At 49.1% G+C, this 21,953-nt stretch overlaps 10 protein-coding genes across 10 annotated transcripts; 5 read left to right on the top strand and 5 right to left on the bottom strand.

Moving 5' to 3' along the window:
• Positions 1-37: 37 nt before the first annotated feature.
• BDV59DRAFT_193292 (fungal specific transcription factor domain-containing protein) lies at positions 38-2,310 on the bottom strand (the record flags this gene model as incomplete). The annotated part of the gene is made up of 4 exons (XM_073692200.1): positions 38-1,168; positions 1,222-1,594; positions 1,906-1,946; positions 2,251-2,310. 4 exons carry the CDS (start codon positions 2,308-2,310, stop codon positions 38-40), a joined length of 1,605 nt encoding a protein of 534 aa, XP_073547860.1.
• A 604-nt stretch (positions 2,311-2,914) lies between these two features.
• Positions 2,915-4,822, top strand: BDV59DRAFT_207914 (amino acid permease/ SLC12A domain-containing protein; the record flags this gene model as incomplete). The annotated part of the gene is made up of 6 exons (XM_073695095.1): positions 2,915-3,279; positions 3,347-3,497; positions 3,557-3,983; positions 4,045-4,149; positions 4,210-4,569; positions 4,629-4,822. The coding sequence occupies 6 exons, from the start codon at positions 2,915-2,917 to the stop codon at positions 4,820-4,822; spliced, it is 1,602 nt and encodes a 533-aa protein (XP_073547861.1).
• Positions 4,823-5,189: 367 nt separating this feature from the next.
• On the top strand, positions 5,190-6,688 carry BDV59DRAFT_193294 (pyridoxal phosphate-dependent aminotransferase; the record flags this gene model as incomplete). The annotated part of the gene is made up of 4 exons (XM_073692201.1): positions 5,190-5,411; positions 5,469-5,694; positions 5,742-6,016; positions 6,074-6,688. The coding sequence occupies 4 exons, from the start codon at positions 5,190-5,192 to the stop codon at positions 6,686-6,688; spliced, it is 1,338 nt and encodes a 445-aa protein (XP_073547862.1).
• A 1-nt stretch (position 6,689) lies between these two features.
• On the bottom strand, positions 6,690-8,346 carry dph1 (2-(3-amino-3-carboxypropyl)histidine synthase). The gene is made up of 2 exons (XM_073689777.1): positions 8,175-8,346; positions 6,690-8,123 (listed from the first exon to the last, which is right to left on the bottom strand). Exons 1-2 carry the CDS (start codon positions 8,305-8,307, stop codon positions 6,970-6,972), a joined length of 1,287 nt encoding a protein of 428 aa, XP_073547863.1. The 5' UTR covers positions 8,308-8,346; the 3' UTR covers positions 6,690-6,969.
• Positions 8,347-8,414: 68 nt separating this feature from the next.
• Positions 8,415-9,888, top strand: BDV59DRAFT_32314 (hydroxymethylglutaryl-CoA lyase). The gene is made up of 2 exons (XM_073696196.1): positions 8,415-8,799; positions 8,873-9,888. Exons 1-2 carry the CDS (start codon positions 8,551-8,553, stop codon positions 9,674-9,676), a joined length of 1,053 nt encoding a protein of 350 aa, XP_073547864.1. The 5' UTR covers positions 8,415-8,550; the 3' UTR covers positions 9,677-9,888.
• Positions 9,889-10,067: 179 nt separating this feature from the next.
• BDV59DRAFT_178459 (succinate dehydrogenase assembly factor 4) lies at positions 10,068-10,785 on the top strand. The gene has a single exon (XM_073689778.1). The coding sequence runs from the start codon at positions 10,143-10,145 to the stop codon at positions 10,548-10,550; it is 408 nt and encodes a 135-aa protein (XP_073547865.1). The 5' UTR covers positions 10,068-10,142; the 3' UTR covers positions 10,551-10,785.
• Positions 10,786-10,798: 13 nt separating this feature from the next.
• Positions 10,799-12,317, bottom strand: BDV59DRAFT_207916 (flavin monoamine oxidase family protein; the record flags this gene model as incomplete). Its single annotated transcript, XM_073695096.1, has 3 exons — positions 11,985-12,317; positions 11,617-11,917; positions 10,799-11,556 (listed from the first exon to the last, which is right to left on the bottom strand). Exons 1-3 carry the CDS (start codon positions 12,300-12,302, stop codon positions 10,799-10,801), a joined length of 1,377 nt encoding a protein of 458 aa, XP_073547866.1. The 5' UTR covers positions 12,303-12,317.
• A 3,023-nt stretch (positions 12,318-15,340) lies between these two features.
• BDV59DRAFT_207918 (glycosyl hydrolase) lies at positions 15,341-17,104 on the top strand (the record flags this gene model as incomplete). The annotated part of the gene is made up of 1 exon (XM_073695097.1): positions 15,341-17,104. The coding sequence occupies one exon, from the start codon at positions 15,341-15,343 to the stop codon at positions 17,102-17,104; it is 1,764 nt and encodes a 587-aa protein (XP_073547867.1).
• Positions 17,105-17,340: 236 nt separating this feature from the next.
• On the bottom strand, positions 17,341-18,920 carry BDV59DRAFT_178463 (tyrosinase family protein). Its single transcript, XM_073689779.1, has 5 exons — positions 18,717-18,920; positions 18,493-18,655; positions 18,176-18,441; positions 17,852-18,125; positions 17,341-17,793 (listed from the first exon to the last, which is right to left on the bottom strand). The coding sequence occupies exons 1-5, from the start codon at positions 18,893-18,895 to the stop codon at positions 17,533-17,535; spliced, it is 1,143 nt and encodes a 380-aa protein (XP_073547868.1). The 5' UTR covers positions 18,896-18,920; the 3' UTR covers positions 17,341-17,532.
• A 1,297-nt stretch (positions 18,921-20,217) lies between these two features.
• BDV59DRAFT_32340 (mannitol dehydrogenase family protein) lies at positions 20,218-21,925 on the bottom strand. Its single transcript, XM_073696197.1, has one exon. It carries the CDS (start codon positions 21,822-21,824, stop codon positions 20,316-20,318), a length of 1,509 nt encoding a protein of 502 aa, XP_073547869.1. The 5' UTR covers positions 21,825-21,925; the 3' UTR covers positions 20,218-20,315.
• Between the last annotated feature and the right edge of the window lie 28 nt (positions 21,926-21,953).

The raw sequence follows: 21,953 nt of genomic DNA on the forward strand, positions 1-21,953 counted from the left end.
GATAACACATATGTATTTGCGTTATTTCTCTTAGTGTTCATATATACTCTTGGCCGGAAAAAAGACCGAAGAATGACTGCAACGCATCAGTCTCAAACAAATTATCGAAAGATCCCCAAACGGGATCAGAATCGAACCCAAGGAATCCGTCACCTATATCTGGTTGTGCGGAAGACGTGTGTTGGTCCGTCGCTCTTCCAATAAAGGTACCAGCGCCGTGCAACATGGTATAATGCATATGGTCAATAGGGACACTATCAGGACAGGGTGTGTCATTGTGGCTGGGACTCGTCGGCAGCAGAGACGGGGTTGTATCGGCAACTGTCCTGCCCAGAGAGGAGGGCCGCGTTGGTTGCTCGTTGGCTATGATGTTGATAATACGTCGAACGGTATCTCGCGATATCTTGTCAAGTAAATCTTCCAGATTTCCGGTGCCAAATGCAGGCCAGCGCTCTCTCATGATGGCCATGACGACACTGAGTTTGCGCACCCACAGGGATACGCGATCGAGGAGACTATCGAACCCGATTCTCTTTGACAAAGCTACTGCGTTGGTTCTTGCCGTGACTATCATCGATACGGCAGACAGGGTGAGACCCTGCAGGAGCATCCACGAATTGGGCAGCCGGAATTGACGGATCAGTTGTTCGTGGATTTCGATGACTCTACCCGAGGACATAAAGCATCTCTCGTGTGCCTGGGGAGCGGGTCGAGGAACCAGCGGGGTTGGCCGTGACAGCGCGGCCGATGTGGAATAGTACAGACGGTCCCAATACTCGACGGGATATGGGGACGTAGACTGTGCGTGAAGCTCGTGCAGCTCCTGGTGCCACCGGTCTAGTTGATCCTGGAGCTTATCCAAGACGGATTGGGCACCTTCGACACCCACAGACATATTGCTCTTCCTCCCGCGGTAGACCTGCGACAGCATCTGTTCCTGGATTTGACGGTGGCGGAAGTGATGGATGGGCATCACCATATCTCCCGTAGCTTCTGGGAACGGTGCATCGGCGTCTTCGAAGGATATACTGGCTGGTCTCCCGAGGTTGAAGGCTAGGGTTATCTCGATGGCGTAGGTGGTCCAGAAAACCCGACGCCGCAGCTCTAGGTCTTCGGCGGGGAATTTCCAGTTGTCATTATGTCGGTGTAGTCCCAACTCGATGGCGAGCTATAAAAAGCTATCAGAGAGTAATGGGCATGTATAAGAGTACAGTTGCTTACCCGAATGGCAATTCCTCCTATATGCCACTGTTTATTGTCAGACGGCCGGTGGGACGCGTAAATGGAGATAAGATTAAGGATTTGGACCAGAGCAACGCGAGATGCCAGATTTTGTATACCAGTGTCGAGCACATCGAGAGCTTTGTGGTATAAAGCTTCTGCCGATAGTCCCTTGGCAAAGGCATTACGGTAGGCATGAATGCTCACATCATTCTGAAGGTCATTGAGAAGGTGCGTCTGCTCGGCATGGATCGCTCCTATTGACATTACCAAGTAGAAAATAACAGTCGTGTCGCCATTCTCCTGAGGATGATCGGAATGGCTTAGCGATTCCAGTATTGTCATGTACTCGACTGGGAAAAGAGGATATATGCTATGAACCCATCGTATGTAGCAGCGTAGAAGGAAAGGGAAGGTTTCAGGGGTGCTCCAGTCTTCTGGTGTGAAGTCCGAGATTGGCCTGTCTATATTAGATGACAGATGGAGGCCATGCCCTTCGGGCCTGCCTGGCAGTTCTGTCGAATCGGACGAAAATGACCGTGCCACGTTGGCGATATACTTGGCGAAGAAAGAACCACTCGAGGCCCCCATATACCGGACTTCACCGGTGGCGTTCAATGCGAGCAGACTGATATCTGGGTCCACCTCTTGCAGTCTCTCTGAGCGATGCCCTGTTGGCAGTACGGAAGCACGCGTGTAGCAAGGCGTCTGAGAAGGAGTAATCTCTGATATGGTTTCTCGAGCAGATAGCTGGCTACAATGCGCGGGGAAGTCGAGGGGTGTGCCTGTCCTCACATCTTTTATATCAACCCCAAAGATACGGTGGATTTCCTCTTCAAGCCAGGCGATTCTTTGGGAGCGTTCGGGGGTCTGAATCTCGGGCACGCCACCGGTGACTCGGCGGCGTCTCTCATGCGGTCTACAGATAGCCTGAGCCCTGAGACAATTCCGGCAACTTGGACTTGCTCCGTCACACTGCAACTGACGTTAGGTGAAGGCTCAATGCGTACCCCCGTCGAAATTGCTCACCTTGATCTTGCGTTCGTGACAGAGAGCACAAGCCTTGTGAGATCTCAGTCGGGGTTGCATCGATGCTTATCTGTAACATATACCGGTTAGTATCGCATGGCCATTCAGGAGTACCTCTATACCATCAAGACCCGCTTGTAGTGTTCGGTGATTTCGGAATTGATTGTCTGATCATTGATGTTTGTGGGTCTTTCGGTGTTTTATCGCCGGGATATTATTAGAGTCACGTGGACCAGGAGCCCTAAATCCTTTCAAGCCGATGACTATGTGCAATATAATTCTGCTAAAGAAAGGCAATGTTTCACCTAACATGTGTTTCTTGTGAGAGTAGAAGGTAAAAGATGCTGGGGGGGAATGCCGATCGGTCATGGATCCATCGGCAGTTATCCTTCGCACCAAACAAGCTTCCCAGCTGATCAGCTTCAACCGAAACGCCGAAACGCCGCGCAAGCGAGCAAATGTTGATGAGTGCGGGTCGACTTATCTGTCTCTTCAAATATGATTCCCATCATGACCAATGACATTAATATCAGTAACTCTTTGCTCTATCGGCTATCATGGACCCTCCCCCTCCCGGGTTTGGGGAAACCTGGGGTACATATATAGCTAACGGAAACTCTAGTAGGAAGCGTGCCCTGAAATCTTACCACTTTTATAACGCAAAATGTTCATGAAAGAAAAGTCAACCGACTATGCTGAGCCCCCAGGAGGCGATGCTAGCATCGATATTGAAGTCGGTCCCCATGAAGATGCTTCCGACCCCCAGGACTCCTCAAAGTCTCTCCAGAGAGGACTTAAATCACGACATGTGGGAATGTTCTCCATTGCTGGAGCCATAGGAACTGGCCTTATTATTGGTAGCGGTACGGCACTGTCGCAAGGCGGACCAGGCAGTATGTTTATAGCATATTCTTTCGTTGGAATGCTGGTTTTGAACATCATGTCCGCGCTGGGAGAAATGGCCGTGTATATGCCCATGGATAAGGGATTTAGCGGTTATGCCTCTCGCCTGGTAGATCCAGCTTTTGGGTATGTTTTTGACACAGCAGCATATATCGCCTATGAACTACTCCTAATCATGGTACATGGGATCTAGCTTTGCAACCGGAATGAACTATTACCTCAAATATGTCGTGCTACTGGCCAATAATCTCACGGCCTCCGGCATCATTATGCAATACTGGCTTCCCAATATCAACGTTGCAGTCTGGGTTGTTTCATTTGCCGTGCCCATCATTATAATCAATGTAAGTGGGTTGATCTGAATTGGTCTATAAAAGTCACTATACTTACGAACTTCTCTTAGTTCGCTCCGGTCAAATACTTCGGTGAAGTTGAATTCGGCGCTGCATGCATCAAAACGATTACCATTGTTGGGCTTATGATTCTCTGTCTTGTCATTGATCTGGGTGGAAGTCCCCAAGGGCGGATTGGCTTTCGGTACTGGGATAATCCTGGGGCTTTCAAGGAATACCTGGTGTCCGGGTCGACAGGCCGTTTCCTTGGATTCTGGGCCAGCGTCACCAACGCAGCGTTCGCGTATATGGGCAGTGAGATGGTTGGTATGACTTTCGGTGAAGCAAGTAAACCGTGGAAAACGATCCCGAAGGCCATCAACGCCACCTTCTGGCGGATTTCCTTTTTCTATATCGGTGGCGTTTTCTGCCTGGGCTTAGTTGTGTCGTCTTCAAGTGACCGGTTGATCAACGCTACAAAGGCCGACACGGGTGCAGGTAAGATGGTTACTCGCTGAGTTTGCTGCAGTTTTATGAATGGAATACTTACAGGATGCAGGCGCCTCACCGTTTGTCGTCGCCATTGTCGATTCTGGGATCGCCGTACTCCCGCATATTATCAATGGATGCCTTCTTGTTTTCGTTTTAAGTTCCGCGAACACAGGTCAGTACTTCCAAATCATTGACCCGGCCAATTATTACTATGGACTAACATGGATATTAGATATCTACATTGCATCTCGTACCATATATGGTCTTTCGAAAGACGGCTACATACCTTCGGTGTTCAAAACCACTAAGAACTCCATCCCGGTATTCTCGGTGGCGCTAGCATCAATATTCTTCCTCCTTGCATTGTTGAACATCAGCTCCGGAAGTACTGTCGTCTTTACGTACCTGGTCTCGTTATCCACGATTCTCGGCCTCTTGAACTGGGTCAGCATTCTGGTTTCCTACTTGTTCTTTCAAAAAGGAATGAAGGCACAGGGGATTAGACGAAGTGTTTTGCCATTTAGCGGGAAGTTGCAGGAGATGCGGGCTACAATAACGCTGTTCTTCACGGGGCTTATCATCATTACCAACGGTAAGTTCACCTATTTGTACGATGGGGATGGCCTTAGTGCTAACTTTGTTTAACGCCAGGCTTTGACAGCTTTATTCACACATTTGATGCAGAAGATTTCGTCGTTAGTTATGTTGGTATTGTTATCTACATTTTCTGGATTATATCCTACAAGCTTATCCGACGGACCCAGTTTGTGGGACTTAAGACCATGGACATCACAACGAACACCGTGACAAAACAGCTTGTCCAGCAGATAGAGAGCGAAAACTAGGAAAGCTAGATCATATAAATCAATACCTCAAGTAGATTGTGTGTTCTCTGCTATGTACTTAAGAATTATGGTGCTATCTCATATATTGCGACCCCCGTCAGCGGGCCCGAGTCAAGAGCTAATCGGAGACAATTCTTCTGCAGATAAATCATAGAGTTAGGAATACGAATGAAAATTAACCGCCGGCTGATAATGATAAGCAGGGTCGGCCGGTCCTGAACCAAATATCGCATACTGCGGCGTTTCGGCGTTATTTCGCCGAGCACCGTGATCGTGAATGACCAATTTGACAACCATATAAAAAGAAGGATGAGGATGCGAAATGTGTCTTCTTAACCATACGGAATTTGAATTCTGTACAGCAACCATGGCCGACATTGTCACATCAACAGCTGCAAAGCTGCATATCTCCCCAACCCTCGGGATCAATGAACTTGTCCTGAAGACGCGTGCCGAGGGTAGGCATGTCGTGCACTTGGGCTTCGGCGAGGCTACATTCCCTATTCAACGGGATGTTCTGCAGATTCATAAGGATAGCTCAAATACAACGAGCTACATGCCCGTCGCTGGAGCTGAGGCATTGCGAAAGGTTTTGCGCCCTCCATAGAACCCGTTCTTCGGGGTCAACCCAGCTAACTGAAGAAAGTCCATTGCGAAATTCAATGCGGATAGACTGGGGGTCTCAATAAACCAGGAACAGGTTGTTGTTGCTCCAGGCTCGAAGCCACTTCTTTTTGCGTTGTTCGATATTCTGCAAGGCGACGTGCTTCTTCCACGCCCGTCATGGGTCAGCTATGAACCGCAGGTGCTCCATGCTGGCAAGAAGCTCTTTTGGGTTGAGACTGATGCTCATGACCGTCACACCATTACTGGTATGCTCACAACCATTACGACGCGTCTTGGCTAATCAGAACTGCAGAGGCTGCTCTTATTGCTGCATACGACAAGGCCGTTTCAGAGGGAGCTAACCCCCGTATTATGCTCGTGAATAGCCCATCAAACCCTACGGGGCATGTATTCTCCGCAGAATGCGTCCAAACCATCAAGTTATTCTGCAAATCAAAGGGGATTGTTCTTATTACCGATGAGATATATTCTGATATCTGCTTTGATGAGACCCAAAAGACCATAAGCGCCTTCGACAGTAACCTGGATGAATCTGAGACTGTCATCCTCACGGGTGGTTTGTCCAAGGTACGATAACTTAAGCTTCGCCAAACACGTACAATCTCTTTAACTCAAGGTCAATAGACATATTCCGCTGGTGGATGGCGCGTTGGCTACGCCATTTTCCCTCCCTCGCGAGTAGGAGAGATCATTCGCAAGACCATTCTTGCGTACGCATCGGAATGCTGGTCCGCTGCCTCAGCACCAGCTCAAACAGCGTCCGTCAAGGCGTTCTCTACATGCGACGAAATGAACACCTATCGCAGATCTGTGACTGCGTTGCATGAATACTGCACTACTCGGCTGTATCAAGCCCTTAAGGACTTAGGACTTGACGTGGGAAAGCCCGGTGGCGCATTCTACGTATACCCTTCCTTTCACCCCTACTCAGCTCAGCTGAATAAGCTCGGGGTCTTTACCAGCGCCGATCTATCCAAGTGGCTGATTCAAGAGTGTGGGCTGGCTGCACTCCCGGGTTCTGCCTTTGGGGAGGATGACAACGGCCCAGTCTGCGGACGCTTCCGTCTCCGTATGGCGACAAGCTATTTGTACTTCCGTGACGAGAGTGATCGCTACCAGAACGGCTATGATCTGCTTGAGGCTTGTGCGGTGGGCAAGGAGATTCAATTGCCGTATCTGGAGGAGGCCATTCGGGTTCTTGGGGCGGCCGTAGCCAAGTTACGGGCCGTGTCGGTTTAGACTAGGTAATATTGCGATGGTGAATGTTCAGATGGCCTGTAATATACAACAACCGACGACTATAAGCAGATCACACTACCATCAGACCGAAAAGGCTCGGCTTAACTATTAGGCAAGGCACCACGACGAAGGCAGAAGTTGGCCAAAGTTATCAATAGGCAGTACTGAAGGAAATGTTTGATGTGGCCGGCACAAGGCATATATTGCAAATTTTCATCCATCAACGCCTGTCTATAATGCGTCTATGCAGAACGAAATGCTCGAAAATAAGGAAGAACAAACTACGCGGTGCCAGAAACCGTCTGGGGCTTCGTTCTCCCAAGTCCATCCTTCGCGTAGAAATCCATCGGGTAAATACCCTGGTTGGCACTATCCCAATCTTCACGCACACCGAGGGCAATCAACGCCTCGTACGGAGTCAGCAAAGGCCGTAGGAAGGCGTAGCCCCAGTCAATACTCAAGCGCGGGCAGGCGATCTGCACCCAGCATTCAACATCGGCCATGGCGGCCAACTTCCCGGGGAAAATCTCGCTAAGAAGAAGGTTGACGAACGGAATTCCCCGATCCCGGAGATGGTTTTCAATCATGGTCATGGTATGCGGGTTACCCTGCCGACCGAGAGCGCCGAGGATAAGCCCCCATTTGCGTGCAGATTTGGCGGCATTGATGGCGTCGCGACGTAACGTATGCATCTCGTCGTGGACGTAGGTTTCGCGAGATAAGGTGCGTGAATACGGGTCATAGCGATATGCTGGGATTGAAGGATTGTGGATCATGGCAGATTCAAGGTGGAAACGTCCATCGCCGAGGTAGAGAAGGATGTCAATCTCGGAAGACAGCTGCGGAGAAGTGCAACCGAGAATCTCGCCCTTCGACAACGGGGTGATCTGGGGGATTACAACATTGAATCCGGCGCGCTCGAGGACGGGCTTCAGTCCGTGAAGGGTAGCGTTGAATTGGATGGTGCCAACGGTGGCGATGGTCTTTCCCTTCGGAAAGTTACGTTCCAGCGTGGCGAGAAGATGCGTCGTGTCGATGCTGATGTCGACGAAGATGTAAAGTGTTTTAATCTGCGTAACGTCCACGGGGATCAGACAGCTGTGCGCATAGTGTACGAGGAGGTCGCAGCCGAGGGCACGCGCGGTGTAGTCATCGATGCAACACGCTCCATAGGTCACATCACCCATGATGAGGGTTTCAATCCCTGGGCAAAATTGTGTCAGGATGTCAGATATCGTCGTCGCAAATATGAGGAGGCCTTCAGGAAATTGGAGAGCGACACGCTTCGCACCGGAGCTGCGGATGCGGTGGATGGTCTTGGGGATTTCGAATGAATAATTGCGCGGGAGAAGTTCCATGGCCGCTCTGATGTCGGGGTCTTCGAGGATTTCGGGAGGAACTTGGTTCAGAGTGCGAGGCGTTCTCCGGGGAGTTGCTGACCGGAGTTAGTTCGATTCCTAGTATGCGAGCGCATCTTGCGACTCACCTCGTTGGACACTGGTAGATTCGACATCCTGTTGCGCGGAGGAATCTTTTTGAGCCTGGGCGTCGGCAGTGCGTCTGCCAACGAATCTCTTTTTAGGCTGTTTGAGGGAATTAGACAAAGGGGCTGTATCCATGGTGATAAACTGTTTGACTTGAAGTAGGACAAAATGAAGCCGGAGCTGAAAATGATCTGATATGCGAAGTGGGATGAAAATTGATGGGCTGAGTCAGCCGGTCAGGTGGGGGTTCGGCTTCTCCGCATTCTCAACGATGATCTCTATGTTTCGCCTCTCTTCTCCTACCTTTCTTTCTCCCTACCCTCCGGGATTCTACGTCGTCGAACTTGAACATCATCCAGCTGTGTAGGACAAAAAGCCATGTTTCGTCCCAGGCTCAGTCTCTTCTCCACCCTGCGATCCCCCACAGTCCGTCGGCGCTTTGCGACTGAGGCGCGGTTAACCTCGGACCATGTTCGCATCGTCGAAGTTGGCCCCCGAGATGGATTGCAGAACGAGAAGAAGTCCATCTCTCTGGAGACCAAGATCCAGCTCATTGAGAAGCTTGCAAAAACTGGGGTCACCACCATTGAGGCCGGCTCTTTTGTCCCCGCGAAATGGGTACCACAGGTATGGCCTAATCGCATTCCCTAGCCGAGGAGGGCGAGTTTGTGTAGAGCCCAACTAATCCCGTCCAATGCAGATGGCAAGTACGGCTGAGATCTGTGAGCATCTTCTCAAAACTCCACCGGAGTCGCAAAATGCCATTGCCTACAACTATCTAGTTCCGAATGTGAGGGGGTTGGAGAACTTGATTAAGGTTATGGACGCCACAGGGGCTCCCGCACAGACGACATCATCCGACACATCCACTGAGATCTCCTTGTTTGCGGCTGCGACAGAAGCGTTCTCTAAAGCAAATACAAACTGCACCATTGACGAGTCGCTAGAGCGTATTCAGCCAATTGTTGCGCTGGCGAAGACCAAGGATATTCGCGTGCGTGGGTATGTATCGGTCGCTCTGGGATGTCCGTACGAAGGACCTGATGTCTCACCTGCCAAGGTGGCGGACATTACGGCAACTCTCCTCGAGATGGGGGCGGACGAAGTGTCCGTAGCTGACACGACGGGGATGGGAACAGCTCCCCGCACTATGGAACTCTTACAAGCCTTGAAGGCGGCTGGTATCGCCAACAATGATCTAGCATTGCATTTCCACGACACATATGGACAAGCGTTGGTAAACACTATTGTTGGTTTAGAACATGGTGTTCGTATCTTTGACAGCAGTGTGGGTGGACTGGGTGGGTGCCCATACTCCAAAGGAGCCACTGGCAACGTTTCAACAGAGGATCTTGTTCATACCGTGCATAGCCTAGGCATGCATACTGGTATCAGCTTGGAGGAGATGTCGCGAATCGGTGCTTGGATCAGCAGTGAACTTGGTCGTGCCAATGAGAGTCGGGCTGGGAAAGCTACCTTGGCTCGGTTGACAGGTGCATGCTAGAGCCATCCGAACAAGCTTTGTCTTTTCATCTGCGCCGACTTCAAGCGTCTACGGTTCCGTTACTTTGCACTGTGACATCAAAAGTTTCCCTCCTCCTGGAGTCTTTTGTACCTCTGTCCACTCTGACCCTGTTGATTCTATTGCATAGCCATAATCTAGTACATTATAATACAAGCATATCTTACCTTCGTGCGATAACGCATACTCCATATGAAACACTCACTTGCAGCTACAAGTAAGCCGGCCATACGTGGGAGAGTAGATAGTATCAACTTGTCTATCTAAGCTTGCACGATGAATAAGTCTATTAACTGAAATCGGCAAAAGTCCGGAGATCCGCTTATCTGATCCGCCACTCCGTAAGTTCCCGTCATCAACTTCATTATTTATTCTTTTTCCATCTCTTTTCTGCTCCCACCCTACCACTTCTCCGCTCCGCCATAACAGTCATAGAACCTTTTTCATTATGGCTCTTCTCCCTCGCCGCATTTCCACGAGCCGAATCTCCTTCTCCCGCGCCTTCTCTAGCCGGGCTCTCCTTCGAAGCGATCGACCTCCTTTCGCATTCCGTTCCGGTCCATCGCCCCCACGCCTGCCCAAGGAAGAACAAGAAATCTTTGAAGATCTACAGAGAAAATCTACCGGCGCCTTTAGCACGCCCCAAGTCAATCAGTCTCCCGATTCGGATAGCCCCGAGGTCAAAGCCACTGGCAAGGGAGAGGAACTTCATCCGGACCTGCGACATGGTGCTCGACCTGAATTCGAGGGCGAGCAGAACCCTCAGACGGGTGAAATTGGCGGTCCTAAGAATGAGCCTCTGCGGTGGGGCTCAGAAGGGGATTGGAGTTACGGAGGTCGCGTGACGGACTTTTAATTAATGATCAGCTACCTAGGTAGTATGTACTATACGCTCTTACATGGAGGTGAAGTGACACGGGGTTGTGTAATATCCTCACTGCATATGGCGTTGACTTATTTATCGCTTTATTATTCTTCTTTGCCTCTTCTCCGTTCTAATAATATCTTATAAGAGAACAGCCTATCATTTCCTGCGAGGATTTTATGGGGATAGATTCGCGCCTCATAAAACTTGAATATTGTATCCAAACCTTTCGATTATATCTAAAGCTTTGCTCCTGGTGCTATGTGGAGGGCTGTGATCACTTCTTTAGCCCCCTGCTCTCCTGAACAAAGGGCCCCCTCCATGTATCCCTTCCACTCAGAACTATATTCTGTTCCCACGAAGTGTAAGTTACCAACAGGCTTTCCATAGACAGGTGCATACCCTGTCAAATGGCCAACGGTAGTGACAGGGCACAAGGCACCGCGACTGAATTGTTCATGCTGCCAGATCTGGTCAAACATTTCAATAGGCCGATAAGCCTCCGAGTCCTTCCCGACATTGAAAGCGACAGCAATCTGCTGAAGGACCACTGCTCGACGTTCATGTGGAAGAAGACGACTCCATTCGCGGCCTTTTTGGCCATTGACAAAGCAAGTAAGCGTGTAGTTGCGTTTCTCGTCGACACTAGTGTCTCGTGCGAGAATAATAGGACCAGCGTAGCTTGCAAAGTAGCCGTTGAATCCTAGGTCTCTCCACCACGGCCGATCATAACAGACAATAGCCTTGTTGTAGTCACCGAGAACAGTACCATCTGTAACCTCCCGTACTGGCCGAGGCAAATGGGGGGAGATGTTGAATTCACGGTACATCGTGCTGGGCACAGAGAGGATGCACTTTTTGCCAGTAAAAGTTTTTCCATCCGCCGTGGTTACCACCACATGTGTTCTGTCATTGATGATGGATACTACTGGAGAAGACAGATGGATGTTGCTCTCTCCTAACAATCCAGCCATCCTGGTGGCGATTGTCATCGCTCCTACAGAAGTCCATTAACAAACAAATACCTTCACGCACTTCCCATCAGTGGCATACTTACCATCTTGGAATCGCATGTATTGGCCTCCGCTGGAGTCATCAGCTCGGATGGCAAGCAGTCCACAATTGCGACGGCAGTAGTCGATGAACCAAGCTGCTGACTGCTCTGTCGACTCCACACCGTGCATCACTCGTGACCACAAGTTGACCATCTGAATTGTCTTGGGAAGAGCCCCGAGCTGACGGACATATTGGTCCAGAGTCACCGAGTCTACTTCGGCAGAGGAAAGGCCAGACTTGAGAGATTCGGCCTGGATATGGTCTCGAATGTATTCCAGATTCTGCTTCTCTTCAGGCGTGAACTATAGATTGATAAGCTTCCACATATATCGGTCCACCTACCCCGCTAAATAGAGGAAGGGTACTTACATCAGGGGTCACGCCGAACGGAAACTCAAATCGGGTATCTTTCGTCTCTTGCATCACTGCACGTCCGTCCAGACGCTGCTTGACTACTTTGAGACCAAATCTTTGGACATAGTTCCAGATTCGGGGCTGAAGCGTATCATTGATCCAAGCTGCCCCTAAGTCAACGCATCCCCTACCGGACGCCAGCGGGACACTCCAAACTTTCCCACCCACCCTGTTGCGGGCTTCGATAACAGCAACTGACAGACCTGCCTGTTGTGCTGTATAGGCTGCTTGGAGGCCGCTCAGGCCAGCGCCAATGACTAAGACGTCGAACATGGCTGTAAGTGAGATCTGGAATATAACTAAAGACAACAAAATGAAGCTATTATATATGAAATATCATATGAGCCCCGCGTTGCCACGTAGCTTCCTGCTTGGATTGGCATGATCCCGACGCATACTCTCGGGCCCCGGTTATGTTGAGCTGATCGGATAACCACCCGAGATCTCGTACTTGGGGTCGGGTTGATCGGCTAAGTCCAACGTGCTGTAGAGTAGCCAGCTATCTAGGTCAAGTGGCACGGTTTTTATCGGAAAATCCGAGACATGGGGATGCAACTCACAGAAGTGATGATATTATCAATTTTGGGCATAGGTACGAAGTACTGGTATAGTAATTCCGGAGTATACTTCGAACTCTCTACTCTGCATAGGCTCGGACAAAATCCACTTCCCCCTCTCATCCATTTTAAGAACCTCCACCAAGTGATATAACAACATGCTTAATGTACATCATACCCTTGATCTCACCATCTTCAGCTACTAATAGAAGATGAAGCAATGATGTTACTGTCGAATGACTTTAGGAGATAACTAAGCTCTCGATATCTGGACCTAGACAAACATTAGTTCGGTATTACACATATCCAAGGAAGAGTTTGGAACCCTACAGTATTTCCCATTATACGCCGAAAAGCTGATGGTGTTGGAGCTTCCTTGCCTAAAGTTTGCATTAAGAACGCTGACCCCCAGGCTTTGTGGACCATCAGTGGGTAGGAACGCCAATATATGAACGTTTCCATTGACAGTCACGGAGCAGTAGCGTTGAGTGCTATCGCCATTGCCGTATGAGATTTGCACGGTATTTTCTCCGGCAACAGAGAGGGATACAGATTTGAAAGTCAATGTGCCATTATTTGGCCCTCCAACATAACCGACTAACTCTGAACTACATCCAGAGCATGACAAGGATTTGACCGATCCACCTAGTTTTCCCGACGTTTTGGCCCCTATTTTTGTCGTTCCGGAGACAGCGCTCCAACTTCCTTGCTGTAGCGAAGGAGTCCAAGCTTTGCTGTTGCCCTGCATAAAGGTTTAATGAAGAAATTAAGCGGCAATGCGTATGGTCGTATACATACGATTGAGGCAGATGTTCCCGATATAGTGAGAGGTAGCCAGATATATTTTGAGGATGCAAGGTCATCAGAGAGCCAACGATCTCCCATGTATCTAGTACCGTCAGAGTCGTAAACAGAGCATGTTCGAGACGGCGTACATCACGAGGCCATTAACACCTAAGACAAACGTGGTTTGTGAGCTAAACGTATTTGTCCCGGAAGGGGCGAAATTGGTCCAATCTGACCAAGGCTGTGCTTGTTAGCTTTGGCATGTTTAGCGTGGGTAGTGTGATGGGGAAATCCTAATATGAGGTAAACATCTCTAAACTAACCCCTGAGAGACTAGTCGCGGTTGAATATCGGTTGTCGTTTGGGCCTAGCATGTCAGTCTTTAGCGATATTCGCTTAGACAGGTTGGAAATGCGCACTCCATCCTGGTTGACATCAGTATCATTGACTTTGCTTATTTTTGCGACTGTAAGAGGTACCGGTCAGTTGACTCGCGAACATGAAATATGTATCACTCGACTTATATATCGCAGGTGACTCGTAGTCCGCGGCAAAGGTATGAACGTTTGACTCGACAGTCAAATAGTCGGAAGATAGCTTGTTAATGCGGAGTCCGTTTTCTCGCTGTACTAGGTTAGAAATTACCGAAGTGATGATTAATGAGTTGCCCACATCTTCAGTCAAAAGATACGCAGATCCATCGGTATCTATTATTCTAATTGAGTCCGGCATATCTGAACGTAGGGGGAAGATGAAAACCTTTGAACAGCCCCAAATCGCGCGACTGGTATCCGAGAGGTCGGGAAGAGTTCCTACACTCTTTAATAAGATTAAACTGGCCATAAATGTCATGAGGTCTTACAAATAAGTATAATCGCCGCAAACTGTTGCTCCAGTTGCAACCCCGGCTTTTGCATCGCTGTAGTCGGAATTATCGATATGCATCCACATCACATACTGTCGCTTTTGATCATTATAGATGACCTTTGGTCTTTCCACTACACGGTTAGGCCCTAAGTCCCCAGACCCCTGAAGAGTAAGAAGTTCATTTTCAAACGTCCAGTCAATAAGGTTCTGGTATGGTTAGCAGAATGCTGAAAAGGCATACATCTGACTTACGGTGCTAGAGTAGCAATTGATAGACTGAAACGATGACCCGTTCAATTTGTTTTCTCCAATCATATACCAGACTCCGTTGACCTCGATAATACCTGCATATAGGAATTTGAGATATAGCAATCAGGCTTTTGATTGTCATAGGAATGCGTACCTGCACCATGTGCCTGTATATGCTGGTTTGTGCCGTCCGCTGTCCATGTAGCACCAGGAACCTGCTTAGAGTCTCAGTAGATATTATTACTATATGCGAGCCTTCTTACTATGTCCAGAGACGCGCAAACATAGCGAATTAGTACAACGTAAATAGTAGTTGATATCATGAAATACATGGTGTCCTGTTCACTCTAAGCCAGACTCAAAGATCCAATGTGGTTAAGAGCCTTATATACTCAAACTGGCGGCTTCCTATGAAAGCCGGAACTTTCCCCGCAGATCATAGCAATACCGTAATGTCCTATCCGAAAAGCATGTGCATCATGTTGAAGATGCGACGCTGTTAAGTGATCTACAGGTATTCGAATTTTGATTCGATGTTGGTTTGCATGACACGCTCAACCTCGTCAAGCATGAATTGGTCTTCGGCTAAGTTCCGACGTAACGCGTGGATGTAATACTATATTATGCAAAATCTACGGACCTTTCATTTATCTGTGAACATGACATTATTTATCCATCAATGAGGGGTTTCTATAGTTGCGGGGAGAAGAACACATCTTTCCGATTTCTCCGCACTGTAGCATTAGCCGATGATCTGGAGACTGGAATTACCCGACTCGGGACGGAGTTTATAATCTGAGAGAAATGTTCTCAGGCTTTTCTGTATCCAAATTTCCATTCTATAATAATAATATGACCAAGATATTAACCGCATGTGTGCTGGTCAGCAGCATCCCTCTGTCAGTCGCAAAAAACAGCACCTTCAGGAACCCTATTATCCCTGGATTCCACCCAGACCCTAGCTGTATCTTCGTGCCAACATGGGATGACACTTACTTTTGTGCCTCTAGTAGCTTTAATGCCTTCCACGGAATCCCAATTCACGCGTCACGAGATTTAATAAACTGGAAGCTCATTGGAAATGCCATTTCGAGACAGGAAATGTTGCCAAAACTGGCACTTACAAATAAGTCTACGAGTGGAATATGGGCGCCAACTTTGAGGTATCGGGGAGACAAAAGCGGACACAATGGTAGTCGAGGGAGGTTCTGGATAAGCACAACTTTGGTGTTCGATGATTTGGCCAGCGATGACCAGTCACGATGGGATAATTTTGTTATCAGCACAGATGATCCATTCAATTCTAGCAGTTGGACAGACCCAGTTCATTTTGAGTTTGGTGGTTATGATACCTCATTGTTCTGGGATGACGATGACCAGGTCTACGTAACTGGGAGCCATGAGTATAAAGTCTGGCCCGGCATACAGACCGCCACAATCAACTTACACACTGGTCATACTGGCCCGTGGAGTAATCCATGGAATGGGACTGGCGGACTCGCTCCGGAAGGACCGCATATCTATAAGAAAGATGGATATTACTATCTGATGCTTGCTGAGGGGGGAACAGGATTAGGGCACATGGTTACCATGGCGCGGTCAAAAAACATCAATGGGCCATATGAGCCTGCCCCTCACAATCCTCTACTTACTAACGCGAACACTACGGCTTTTTTCCAAACGGTGGGGCATGCCGATCTGTTTCAAGATGTCGGTGGCAACTGGTGGGCAGTCGCCTTATCAACGCGATCTGGACCGGAGTTCAAAAATTACCCGATGGGTAGAGAGACAGTGTTGACGCCCGTTACGTGGAACGAAGGGGACTGGCCAATATTCCAGAACATAACTGGGTCGGAAAGTGGATGGGAACTACCGCCTAAGCCCATTCCTGTCCCCGAAGGCGAGGGTCCTTACGTCGGTGCTGAGGACCATCTTACATTTCCCAAAAACTCACGGCTTCCGTTACATTTGGTCCATTGGAGAATCCCGACTCCCGATACCTACGCTGTCTCGCCGCCGGGACATGATGGCTCTCTCATCCTTCAATCATCCATGCTCAATCTAACTTCATACGACGGATCATCCACAGGCGGAAATGGTCAGACATTCGTCGGGCGTCGACAGACTGATAGCTTATTCACCTACACATTGGATATTGACGCCTCCAATTTACAAGATCTGGAAGATGAAGTAGGAGTTAGTGTCTTCTTGGTTGAGCGATACCATTTTGATCTGGGCATCGTTCTCCTTCCCGCAGCTGACTCCGAGGATTCCACGAACCTTGCTCCTTTCTTCCGTTTCCGCGGGATGTCAGGAACTTATATCCCTGAAGCTTTGTTTTCATTCCCGTCCTATATGTCAATTGATACCCCCATCACCATAGAGGTCAAGGCCTTCAACTGGACACATTACTCATTCGCAGCTGGCCCACGAGATGCAGATCATTCATTGAGAACATATGGATATGCACGGGGGGATCAGTTGAGTTGGGGATTCACAGGGACTTTGATAGGACCATATGCTACCACAAATGGTCGAGAAGGAAGTAAGAATGGAGCATTCAAGGTGTCTGTTGGGAACTGGACATATATCCCACAGGGACAGATTATAAGCTGACCTTCAACGTGTGCATGCCCCTGTTCTGGAATTCGCACCGTACATGTGCTAACAGATCATAGCCGATATTTGGAGAACCCTATTCCGGATGGGACCCTGTCCAGACAACCTTGAAGTATATCTGGCGGGACAGATTCGCAGATGGCTATATTTTTAGATAACAAGTCAATGGAGGTGCACTGGTCACATTTGGTTGTCAAAACTTAAGTTCTCGGACTGATACTTTGGCCATAATCGTACTGTTAGAACGCAGATCCAATATAGTGATAGATGCTAGGTACTGAACGTTGAGAGTATTTGATTAAAAGTTCTAAGGAACGAGGGCATCAAAGAATGGCAGTAAAGTCTAGTCAACTATCCGCTCATAACCGGAAAGAGTCATGGAGTACCCGGTGCAAGTTCAACGGGAACGCATCGTGTCCACTGGGCTAGGTATAAACATAACAAAATGGCCCCGCCATTGTATCCAATAGATCTCGAATTGTCTTGGGTGTGGCCAACTGTCCAGATGTCATGTCGACCACATCATCTAGCGTTGTATTTGGAGAGGTCAAATCACCGACAAATGTCGGTCCATCAACAACATAAGTACGGGATGCGGGAGCCTGGTTCTGCCACGTCCAGAACAGTCGATCAATAGCAGCATGGTGCAAGAAGAAAGCTGGGTCTCCTGGCGAGGCAAAGAAATCCTATTGGAACATCAGCCAAAGCTTTCTACGATCCAAATGTAAAGAATATTATGCGTACGCCGCCAGGGTCTCCGCCAATGGTATAGTGTCCCCCGGAGTGGATACCGAGAAAACCGGTCGGGAAATCACCCTGCAGTGTGTTTTGGAATGTTGTGATGTTTGTTCTGTTGAGGATCAGATCCAGTATATAAGGGGTTGTTGTCCAGCTGGCGGCATCGGTGCTGATATCCCGGCGAAGACATCGTGGGTTATACTCGAGACCGCTTCCATTCTGGGCCACGATCCCAGGGACCTTTAAACTGGGATAGACTGGGCCAAGGTTGACAGTCCAACTGAGCCAGCTGGTTAAAAAGGTGTCCCAACTTAGGGGTAAAATTCTCACTTCTTGAAAGGGCCTGTATCAACGCATCCACCACCGTTTCCAGGTTTGAGTACAATACCCGGCGCGGGTTCAGTGCCGTTATGAGGGACGTATATACCATCGCCGGACATACTATATGGCGATCCGTCAAAAATGGGCGAATGTAGTGGGTCTTCTGCATATTTATTCCAGGCCCAGTACGGCTGGGTTCCGGTATAACTGCATTCCTCCCGTAGAGCTTGCTCGTATGCCCAGGTAAAGTACCGGTGCCATGTTAGGAAATTTCCCTAATCCGCGCTCCTTTAGTATCCACCCAATAGCGAATGGGGTAGACCTACAGTTGCATGGATGAAGAATGTCTGGTTGATATGTACAGCGACAAAGTCGTCATATCGATTGCGTGCTCCTGGGGCAAAATTGGGGTCATACTGGGAAGGCTTCGATGAGAGACACAGAACTGCGTCGATGTATTCTCTGCGTTCTGATTTGGAGAGAGAGCCCCTGGAAATAGATAATTGTGAGCATTTTACTACTGGTGGTACGATCTAAGGAAATATCTCACCATTCCTTGCGCACAGAAACAGTCTGTGGTGTACAATGTCTCCCAGGTTTTGTACCTGCGTGGTAGGAAATTTGATTGTGTAGAGCCTTTGCTGCAAGCACGTCCCAATGATCCTTCAAGGATGCTAATGCAAAGTTGATGGTAGCAAGGGCTACAAGGCCGTAGGTAAGGTAACGCATTTTTGGGGCCAGCTAAGAGAGGAAGCCATCCCAGATCACTAAAGTAGGCTCTCAACCTTATATAGAGCTCAGAAAGGTATCAGACCACTCGCGCAATTAAAGACCGCAGATGTGCCCATGCATGGCGAGAAGACCGATTATCTGGACCAATGAACTACCTAATCAAATGGATGCAGTTATTCGAATCCTGGCTACTCTAGTCAACCTGGCGGCTGTCTTGGCACCATATACCACTGTATAGCAGAAGCCATATCTCCATATATACCCCACGGTGGCGGCTGACACACAGGATGCAATAGAACCGAATTGGCTTAGCTTTGAAAAATTCAGGTTCTAATCTCCCCCAGTTTAAGAGTCATCCATTCAAGACCAAACAGTAGAAGAGGGATGGGGTCTGATTTGCAAGGTGCTTGTGTCTTTGAGCCGCAATCGTTCCTTCACATTTATCCGCTGCTGATATGAAAATTTAGCCGCGAATACGATTGGCTTCCTGCAGGACATGGATTACTGGCGTGCCAGCACATCCCTATTCTGGAAAATGAAGGAATATAAGAGATTCGTCTATTGCACCCGACTTAGATGGTACAGTCGAACGTGGATGCGATCCAGACTTCTAGACTTATTAGTTGAGCAGATACTGTTGTTAAAGCGATGCTTGAAAATGGGCTAAGCAGTATATTAAACCATAGCACTCCATGATTCAGGCCTCTCATGCAGCTTCTCGATCACGGGAATACGTAGTAACCTAGAAGCCAAACGTGACTGCTGTGAAGTCTGCAGAGATATCAGGGTAATAAGTTAAACGACATGCATAAAGCTTATATAAGCCTTACATCACTTTCATGAGCATGTTACATATCTATCCGAGTGAAACAGGTAGACCATGAGACTGCTAAGAAGGATCTACATGAGCGCTATGCGTGTGGAGACAAAGATGAGTAATTGAATCGTCGGGTTGGCAGACGAGCTCGATCTAAATGCGCCTGAAGAAGGTGGCGTCATAGAAGTCTCTAGAAGTGCAGGGAAACGGATTCAACTACTCTGCATTGAAGGCAGTATGCCGGACAGTGCGACACCTAGTCTTTATTCCCGTGCGATCAGTATACAGTCGGCAAAATCCATCATTAATCTCGTAATAAAATAGTGAAGTATATCTAACCAACGGTAGAAATGGAACAACCAGTGCACATCCCATGAAACCCAAAATAAAGACTGTCCGATCCATGCAGGACCCAGTCACGACAAACCCTCAATAACCCCAATGGACAGGGGATCGGGAGTTTTGTCTATCGTCGTCTAAATCTATGTAGCGCTTTTCCCAAAGAAATCACTATCCGTGGCATATACAAGCAATCATAAACACCAGTAAAAGAAAAGTGTATCCAGTTTCACCAAACCGACATGTCGAAGGAGACGAAAATTAATCAACATAATTGCGCATAGTCTTCATGACCCCATCCCGGGCAATGCCCTCCATAGCCGCTGTTATCTCTTGGATGAACCTCTTGTCGTTGCGCAAGTCATCACCAAACAGGTTTTTGATGCTGAGCAGCTCCGCTGGGTTAGTACCACCTGCTTGAGCCTTGGCCTGTAGCTCCTCGCACATCGGGTCTTCAATATTGAAGGTCTTGCCATTATCATCGACACCGTTGAGGTACCGGAACCAGGCGGCTGCGACGAAACACAGGCGGCGGAAGGGGCCAGTGACCCAGATCGACTCGGCAATAGACGGCATGATGAACTGGGGGATCTTGCCAGAAGCGTTGAGGCAGATACGCGGCAGCTGGTCCATAATGGTTGGGTTGGAAAAGCGCTCCATGAGTGTTTTGGAGTACTCGTCGATGTTAACACCCGGGATCTCGGGCAAGAGTGGCTTCACCTCCTCCTGCATCATCTGCCATATGAAGCGGTTGTACAGCGGATTCTCCATGACCTCGTGGACATATTCAAAACCAGCCATCTGACCAGCGTAGCCGATCGCCGAGTGGCTGCCGTTCAGCAGACGTAACTTGTGCATCTCGAACTGTTCGACGTCGTGGACATTCTTGACAACCTGGGCGCCGGCCTTTTCAAACGGCGGCCGACCGTCTGCGAACTGGTCCTCGAGCACCCACTGCATAAAGGGCTCAGTGACGACGGGCCATGCATCCTCGATACCAATATCGTCTGCGAGGGCTTTCTTGTCGTTTGGTGACGTCTGGGGGGTGATACGGTCGACCATGGCGTTAGGGAAACCGCCTTTCTCGGAAATCCACTTGGCAAGGTCGGGGTTGCGCAGGCGTGCAAACGACTCGAGCATGTGGCGAGTGATGGAGCCGTTCTTCTGCATGTTGTCACAGGACAGGACGGTGAAGGGCTTGAGACCCTGCTGGTGGCGGCGTGCCAGGGCAGCATAGAGGAAACCGAAGGTGGTACGGGGTGTCTTTTCGTTGGCTGGATCGAGGTCGTGCTGGATGTCGGGGTGCTCGCTTTGGAGCTCGTGCGTATTTTCATTATAGTAGTAGCCGCTCTCGGTGATGGTGAGCGAGACGATGTGGGTATCAGGGTGTGCCATCTTGGCGATGACGGCCTCGCGGTCGTCAGGGGCAAAGAGGTAGGAATTGATGCTGCCAACAACGTTGGCAAAGCTTCCCTTGGCGGACCGCTCGATCACAGTATAGAGATGATCCTGCGAACCCAGGGCGTCACGCATGGCAGCATCGAAGGGTTGCAACCCAACACCACAAATGGCGTAGTCAGTGACTCCATGGTTCTGCATCAATTGATCAACATAGACAGCCAGATGGGCTCTGTGGAAGCCGCCGACGCCGACATGGACAATTCCCTCCTTCACGGCGCCACCGCGCTGGTAAGTTGGGACTTTGACCTGCGACTTACCTGTCGCCGAAATCTGCGACAGATTCTTGCTGCTGAGCTTGATGGGAGCCATTGTTCACAGATGGATAGAAGAAGGAGCAACGGCGAGAGTGTAGGTGAGGAAGAGTTTGCAGCAGATAGAGGCAATGATAAGCTCAGCTGTCGGGGTCACCGCCGCTTTCAACTCTGCCCTGCTGATCAG

This window comes from Aspergillus ambiguus, assembly GCF_047715705.1.
Source record: "Aspergillus ambiguus strain CBS 117.58 unplaced genomic scaffold BDV59scaffold_16, whole genome shotgun sequence".
NCBI classification, from domain to species: domain Eukaryota; kingdom Fungi; phylum Ascomycota; class Eurotiomycetes; order Eurotiales; family Aspergillaceae; genus Aspergillus; species Aspergillus ambiguus.